The 8,772-nt window shown below is 42.7% G+C and overlaps 1 protein-coding gene across 1 annotated transcript in view; it reads left to right on the plus strand.

Annotated features, from left to right (window-relative positions):
- The window catches only part of tbx4 (T-box transcription factor 4), a 114,700-nt gene that overhangs the window by 70,845 nt on the left and 35,083 nt on the right, over positions 1–8,772 (plus strand). Inside the window, exon 5 of the mRNA XM_043718101.1 lies at positions 1,042–1,194. Coding sequence (XP_043574036.1) covers positions 1,042–1,194 — 153 coding nt within the window. The remainder of the gene's footprint in view (positions 1–1,041; positions 1,195–8,772) is intronic.

Raw genomic sequence — 8,772 nt, forward strand, 5'->3', positions numbered from 1 at the left:
ACAGGGTGTGATATGTTTACTTGAAATAACAGATGGGGCTGGAATTTAATATCTCATCCGCAAGACAGCAAGTCTGCCTGTGCAATAACCCTTCATATTGCACCAGGAATGTCAGCTGAGGTTTTTTTCCCAGATCTCAGCAGCAGAATGTGAATCCACACGCTTTTCACTCGAGCTGAGAATAGAGCTCACTGAGCCAGGCTGGGAGAGATAAACTAGAGAGTGGATCACTTGAGGCAGTCTCACTTGTGTCCCACTGGTCAGTGTTAAAAGGACACAGTGGCCCAATGGTATTATAATTAAACTGTTAATCCAGAGACTCTGATAATGTTCTGATGACCTGGACTCAAATCCTGCCATGGCAGATGGTGGAATTTGAAATCAGTAATATCTGGAATTAGGAGTCTAATGATAGCCATGAAACTGTTATTGATTTTCAGGGGAAAACCCCACCTGGTTCACTAATGCCCTTTAGGGAAGGAAACTGCCATCCTTTCCTCGTCTGGCTTACATGTGACTCCAGACCCACAGCAATGTTGACTGTTAACTGCCCTCTGGGCAATTAGGGATGGGCAATAAACATTGGCCTTGCCAGTGACACCCACATCTTATGAAGGTATTTGAAAAAAACAGAGGGTGGGAAGATATTCTGAACCGCATTAAGGCGAAGGGAGATCAGGTTGTATTATGTGGCAAAGGAAGAGAAAAAAAGTGAATGAAATACTTTAAAAATGGAACTGCACTACTACACCCTGGAGATATCCTAGTTGTTCCTGTGGTTGGTAGACAGTGTGATTTAGAAAGATTGCTGTGTAGTGTGTGTGCTGCACAGACATTAGGATACGGTCAATACAGTATGAAAGGGTGGCCTGTCTTTGTCTTCCACATTCCTGAGCTGTCCTGGGAGTGAGTGAGGGCCAGAACGACTGAGATGAGGTTCTTCCTTCACTCCCTACACCAACAAGGCATTCACTAACGCTATTCTGCTATTTAATAACTCATGATGGTAACAATTACTTTGTTTTGACTTCCTTTCCACAGATTATTTTGAATTCTATGCACAAATACCAACCAAGGCTCCACATTGTAAAAGCAGATGAAAATAATGCATTTGGTTCAAAAAACACCGCCTTTTCCACCCATGTATTCACAGAGACGACATTCATTTCAGTCACATCATATCAGAATCATAAGGTAAGCCATTTCTCATCTCCTTTTAACTACCCCTTTTGAAACGTTTCAATCGCATTGTTGTCGAGTGTTCTTGGGAATTGTTCAGCTCCTAACACTGTTTGGATCCTATTATCCACCATTAGGACATTGGATTGGGACCTGGATCAGTGTCATAACAAGTGAGTGACATTGTGTGATCTGAGCCACAACATTCAGGCTGAATGAGGTAGAGTGAGAAACAAGGAACACAAGATCAGAGTCAAAACAAAAAGGCCGAAATGAAATTCAGCAGAAATACATGAGGTTGTACACTTTAGCAGGAAGAAGAGGCTGATCATATATTATTGAGAAACTGTGCATCTATGTGCAGTACAAGAGCAAAGGAATCTTGGAGTATAAAGACACTAAAAATTAAACATTGCACCTCAGGTTAACAGGACCATTTAACAAAAGCAAACCAAACACTAGGCTTTATTTAGAGTCATAGAGTTACACAGCATGGAAACAGACCCTTCCATCCAACTTCCCATGCCAACCAGATATTGTAAACTGATCTAATCCCATTTGGCCCATATCCCTCTAAACCCTTCCTGGTCATGTACACATCCAGATGCCTTTTAAATGCTGTAATTGTACCAGTCTCCATTACTTCCTCTGGCAGCTCATTCCATACATGCACCACCCTCTCTGTGAAAAAGTTGCCCCTCAGGTCCCTTTTAAATCTTTCTCCTGTCACCTTAAACCTATGCCCTCTAGTTTTGGACTCCCTACCCTGGGAAAAAGACCTTAGCTATTCACTCTATCCATGCCCCTCATGATTTTATAAAATTCTATAAGGTCACCCCTTGGCCTGTGACACTCCAGGGAAAATAGCCCCAGTCTATTCGGTCTCTCCCTATAGCTCAAAGCCTCTAACCCTGGCAACATCCTTGTAAATTGTTTCTGAACCCTTTCAAGTTCAACAACATTGTTCCTACAACAGGAAGACCAGAATTGAATGCAGTATTCTAAAATTGCCCTAACAATGTCCTGTACTACTGCAACATGACATCTCAACTCCTCTACTCAATGTACTGATCAATGAAGGCAAGTGTACCAAATGCCTTCTTCACCGTCTTGTCTACCTGTGACTCCACTTTCAAGGAACTATGCACCTGCATCGCTAGGTCTCTTTGTTCAGCAACATTCCCTAAGGCCCTGCCGTTAAGTGTATACGTCCTGCCCTATTTTGCCTTATCAAAATACAACGTCTCACATTTATCTGAATTAAACTCCATCTGACAATTATTGACCCATTGGCCCATCTGATCAAAGTCCCGTTGTATTCTGAGATAACCTTCTTCACTGTCCACACCTCCAATTTTGGTGTCATCTGCAACATTATTAACCATATGTTCTAAATTCACACCCAAATTATTAAGTAACCGGTGAAAAGCAGTGCACCCAGCACTGATCCTTCGAGAAACTACTGGTCACAGGTCTCCAGTCCAAAAGTCAGCTCTCTACTGCCACACTCTGTCTCTTACCTTCAAGCCAATTCTGTATCCAATTGGCTAGCTTTCCTGGATTCAATGTGATCTAACCTTGCTAACCAGTCTATCATGCAGAATCTTGTCGAACACCTTGCTGAATTCCATATCCACAATCATCAATCTTCTTTGTCACCTCTTCAAAAAAACTTCAGACAGATAGAATTAAAAAGTCAGGACATTATGCTAAATCTGTACCAAACATTGGTTAGATCATAAACTCTTAGGCCCTGAATTGTATCCCTGGCTTGGGGTCACAACACAGGAGAAATTTAGGCTCTACAATTCAAGACTTTAAAAACAGTGCCTGCAATTTGGATTTTCCATATGGTGGTGTGGACTGAATTTGGAATTGGGACAGATGACCCAGGAAGAGCCAAGGAGGCTGCCTAGGTTCCTGAGGCAGGCCAGGTGGAACGTCTGTCTGTGGACTCCAGCACTGTATGCATTGATTAAAAACACATAGAAAATATCCCTTGGACTCTTACCCTCTCTCTATACCCCATCCCATGACAAACTATGCCCTTGCAGCCAGGCCTTCTTATCCCTGCGCTATCAGATGATCAACTACCCATGCCCCATGCCCCATGGTCCTTCAAATCTCCCTGCCAACATGCCCCTTCATCCAATGTTCATGTACATATACCCATGGCCCTATGAGCCTCCAGTGCAAACCTATGTCACTGTACAGAATCCCATAGCCCCTCATAATTGCTATACCAGCCTATGCCCATCTATTCATTCCCTATAGTCCCTAATATTTCATTTGCTCCCAATTAACCCCTGACCCTTTATAGCCTTTTGACAACTTAATGACAACTTATTTAACACCGACCATCCTATGGCTTTCCCTGTCATGCCATTATCTAGCATGGGCACATGACCAAGGGGAATTGGGCATGGGCTGGTACAGCAGGTATGAGGAACTACGTGATTCCGTACAAGGACACAGGTTTGAATTGGGGGCTCATAGAGCCATTGGCTTATGTAAATGGCCATTGGATGACAGGGTATAGGTTGGCATAGAGAAATTTCCAGACAATTGGTTTTGTTACTATTGAAAAAGAAAGCCCATTCTCATTGATGCAAACCAAACATTGTGAAAATGATAGATAGGGAAATCTGCCAGGCAGCACAAATGTTATAATGGTTTTATATAGCCAGACTCTCAAATACCCAACCAGTGGTGCATATTTGCACATTTCTTTTGGACAGTTTCAAGACAACTTTATAAAGTCCCAAATTTGCACTTTTTTGCAAACACACTTGCCTTTTTATAATCCCAAAGGTCATCTCACCTTTCCTGAAGGTCACCTTACTTTCACAAAAGGTATTTAAGAACCAGATATAAAGGTGTACCTTACCCAGATAAGAGGTGGGAAACATAAAGCATTCCTGTGACCCTCACCCTCCACAACCCTCCTCTCTCACACTCTCCATTTCCCACCTATGTCAATTTATGCAATTTAATCCTCTCTGCCTGTCCCCCATGACCTCTCGTACTTCAGTGCCAACAATCCACCAAACAGCCTTTTGCTTCATTTATCATGTCAACACATTGAGAATTCTGGATGTGTGCAGCTCCAACAACATTAAGAAGCTCAAACACCATCCAGGATAAAGCAGCCCACCTGATTAGCATTCTATCCAACACACTCAATACTTACTCGCTCCATCACCAATGCTGAGTGGCAGCAGTGTGTACCATTTGCAAGATACACTGTAACAACTCATCAAGGCTGATTAGCACCTTCCAAATTTGCAACTTCTACCACAAATTCCCCTAGAAGCAACAGCTTTCCAAGATTTTGAATCAGCAACATTGGAGGAATGGTCAGGATGTTGAGTGGGTGGGGAGTGGAACTTGGAAGGGGTTGTGTTCCTTATATATGCTACCATTGTCCTGTGAATTGGAAGTGTTTGTGGATTTGGAAAATGCTGTCTAAGGAGGCTTGGTTAGTTGTTACAGTGCGTTTTGTAGATGGTAAGCCCTGCTGCCATTGTCCATTGGTGAAGGAGTGAGTAAATGTTGAAGGGGTTGGATAGAGTAGAAATCAGGTGGGCTGCTTTCTCCTGGATGGTGTTTGAGCTTCTTGAATTTGTTGGAGCTGCACCCTTCCAGGATTTTTGATGAATATATGCAGGCCTACTCATTGATGCCAATATCCAAGAACAATGTTTAAAAATCCCAAAGTATTCACGCACATAGAAGGAAAATATCGGTGCATTATTTAAATCGCCTCCTCTAAAGAATGAAAATACAATGGGATTTTATTACATTTGATGATAAGGTATCACTGAGACTAGTTTACAATTCTAGATTTAATTAATTTAATTTAATTCCCTCCAGCAGCCATGGTGGGCTTTGTCTGGGTTATTGGTCCAGTAACCTAACCATCTCCCTCCATTTAGCTATCTCTGGCTATGACCTCTAAGCTTTACTACTTTTCTCAATGTAACACCATCCACTTCAATCTTCACTGCACTTTCCTTGAATGTATTTATCCTAACTATATTGTCCTCTTGATGTTCATATTATATCCTTATCCTGAACCACTAGATCTATGCTATTTTGTAGGACCTCATCTGATTCTGTCAACAGTGATCTGCCAGTTTGTTGGTTAGCTCAGTTGGTTGGAGGGCTGATGTGTGATGCTAATGGAATACCCTCCACCTGCCTGTATGGATGCAGTTCTAACAACACTCAAGCATCTTGATACCATCCAGGACAAAACAGCTCATTAGATTGGCACCACATCCACAAGCATCCACTTCCTCCACTGTGTGCAGCATGGTGGCTCAGTGGTCAGCATTGCTGCTTCCGATGCCAGGGACCCAGGTTCAAATCCAACCTCGGGTGACTGCCTGTGTTGGGTTTCCTCCCTAAGTCCAAAGATGTGCAGGTTAGAGTAGATTGGCCATGGGAAATGCAGGGTTACAGGGATAGGGTAGGGGGGAATGGATCTGGGTGGGATGCTGTTCAGGGGGTCACCATGGACTTGATGGGCTAAATGGCCTGTTTTCACACTGTAGGGATTCTACGAAGCTCAGTAGCAGCAGTGTCTACTATCTACAAGATGCACTGCAGAAATTCACCAAGGCTCTTTAGCACCTTACAAACCCATGACCACTTCCATTTAGAAGCACAAGGATAGCAGACACATGGCAACACCACTCACCATCTTAACTTACTGATGTATCGTCATTCCTTCACTGTAAAAATGCTGGAATTCCCTCCCTAATGGCGTTGTGGGTCCACATGGACTGCAGCTGTTCAGGAAGGCAGCTCACCCCCACCTTCTCAAGGGACAACTATAAATGCTGACCCAACCAGAAAGACCCACACCCCAGGAATGAATAAAGAAAAACTTTACTACATTAAGCAAAATCCACCTGGCTGAGGAAGATCAGTAAACACAGTTGTCAGTTACTCATCCTTCTGGGTAGGAGAGCCAAGAATGTTAGGTGAGAATCTAATGTCACAAAACATTTGGACAATTTGCCTGTGGGTAGAAATGATCCTCTCATGTCTCTACAACTACCTGTTTTGAACATGTATACAATGGTCTTCAGCGCATATGTTCCAACGATGACTAATCCTGAGGATATCAATCAGAAATGCTATGAAGACTTGGACTGCACTATTGCAAATACTGCTCATTGTGATGGGAGACGTCAGTGAGGGCATTCGAGCTGTCCATCAGGCTTGGGGTGAGGTCTTACAGAATCATGGTGTGGGAAAATGCAATAGCAATGGTGTGTTTCTCCTGAGTCTTTGCACGTGCTGAAATACCTCAAGTCACCAACACCATCTTTTACAGAAGGCAAGATACAAAAGCATATCGCTGCTCCAGGTATCTAAACACTGGTGTCAGAATGGCTTTATCATAACCCCACAGAGCACCATCAAAGATGTTGTGATTGCCAGGTTATGAGTGGAAGCGAACACAGGATGCTACGAGAACAATTCAGAATCAGACGTGCGGAGGAGCAATCATTTGAAGAAAGTCCAAGTGATGATGTTGAGGCAGCACGGTCAAGCTTCAACTTAACTCATCTGAAAGCGGCTGCTGATGGTCTGGGAATATGAAAGATAAATCACTGAGATTGATTTGACCGAAACAATTAGCAAAATAAGGAACTGCTACAAGAGAAAACTCCAGCAAATGTAGCACGAATGGGAAAAAAAGATAGAGCCACTGCTCAGAGATCATTCCAGAGAGCAAAAAGGACCTGCAACATAAGTTTCCTATGATGTAAGACATATTGTGGCTAAATAAGCCAGGGAGCTTCAAGTTTAACCCATCAGCACAAAAAGAGGAATTTTCAACATGAAAGGCAACGTATGGTCCTTCCTCTTGTGGCTACTCATCTGTTTTCAATGCTGATGGAAAATGTCTCCTAACAAGGTCAGTTAACAATGATGCACGGCTGAACATTTAAAGGATGAGCAACACCAAGCAAGCTTCCAGGCTGGCAAACTCTCTGTGATGGAGTCAAAGCAATCAGATCCCAAGCCTCAAGGAAAGCTGTAGGCTCAAACAGGATTCCAGAAGAAGTTTACAAATCTGGGGTCTCCATCAAACTCCCACCATTACACAGATTGTGAGATCAGTGAATCATACAGCAGGATTCAAGGATACTTCAATTGTTCACCAGTACAAAGGAAAAGGACAGAATCTGTGTGTGACAGTCACTAAGGAATCTTACCACTTGAGACAGCTGGTAAGATCTTAGCAAATGTCCTACTTAACAGACTGGTAAACAACAAGGTAAAGGATATACTGTCAGAACGTCAAGGTGGTTCAGGAAAGGGAGAGTCATTGAGTCATAAAGCTGTACAGCACAGAAACAAGCCCTTCAGTTCAACTTGTCCCCTGCCAACCAGATATCCTAAATTAATCTAGTCCCATTTGCCAGCACTTGGCCCATATCCTGCTAAACCCTTCCAATTCATGTACCCACCAGGTGCCTTTTAAATATTGTAATTGTACCAGCCTCCACCATTTCCTCTGGCAATTCATTCCATACATGCACCACCCTCTGCATGAAAAAGTTGCTCCTTAGGTCCCTTTTAAATCTTTTCCAATGCACCTTAAACCTATGCCCTTTCATTTCAGATTCCCCTATTCGAGTGAAAAGATTTAGTCTATTTGCCCTATCCATGCCCCTCATGATTTTACAAACCTCTATAAAGTCACCTATCAGCATCTCCCTTAACCTCAAACCCTCCAACCCTGGCAACATCCTTATAAGTCTTTTCTGAACCCTTCCAAGTTTCACAGTATCTTTCCTGTAGCAGGGAACCAGAATCGAATGCAGTATTCCAAAAGTGGCCTAACCAATATCCTGTACAGCCACAACATGACCTTCCAACTCCTATACTCAATGCACTGACCAATAAAGGCAAGCATACCAAATGCCTTCTTCAATATCCTGTCTACCTGCGACTCCACTTTCAAGGAACTAGGAACCTGTTGTGACATGATGTTTACCCTCAGACAAATACAAGAGAAATACCATGAACAACAGGTGCGATTCCATTGTGTCTGCATTGACTTGGTAAAGGCCTTTGACACATAAATGGAGAGATCTTGTGGAAATTGTTAGCCAAATTCCTGATAGAGGTAGAAATAAAAAAAAGGGTAAAGTTACAAAAGATTGGACAGATTGATGGGTGAGTTTTAAACAATACCATCTCTTACATTTGGGTTAAGTGCTATGTCAGTGCCATCAGCTCCAGGTGGACAGGTTTCATGGAACCAATGACAACATCAAAGGAAGATCAATGGATTCATTATGATCGATAGCTCAGAATCAAGTCTAAATCAAAACAAATCTTGCCATCTCAGTGAATCTGACCATTGATTTTTTGGCTGTTGGTGAACATGTGGGATCTTGCTTGGGTCCAGTGAAATTGAAAGCAGTTACCTCCCCATCCCCAACAATGGGAAAGACCAGAGTGGGGCCAGTAATATAGCTGTCCTGTGTAAAACCAAATGAAGACAAAGCAGTGATCTTATAGAGGTTTACAAAATTATGAGGGGCATGGATAGGATAAATAGACAAG

Source organism: Chiloscyllium plagiosum, chromosome 28 (assembly GCF_004010195.1).
Source record: "Chiloscyllium plagiosum isolate BGI_BamShark_2017 chromosome 28, ASM401019v2, whole genome shotgun sequence".
Classification (NCBI taxonomy): Eukaryota; Metazoa; Chordata; class Chondrichthyes; order Orectolobiformes; family Hemiscylliidae; genus Chiloscyllium; species Chiloscyllium plagiosum.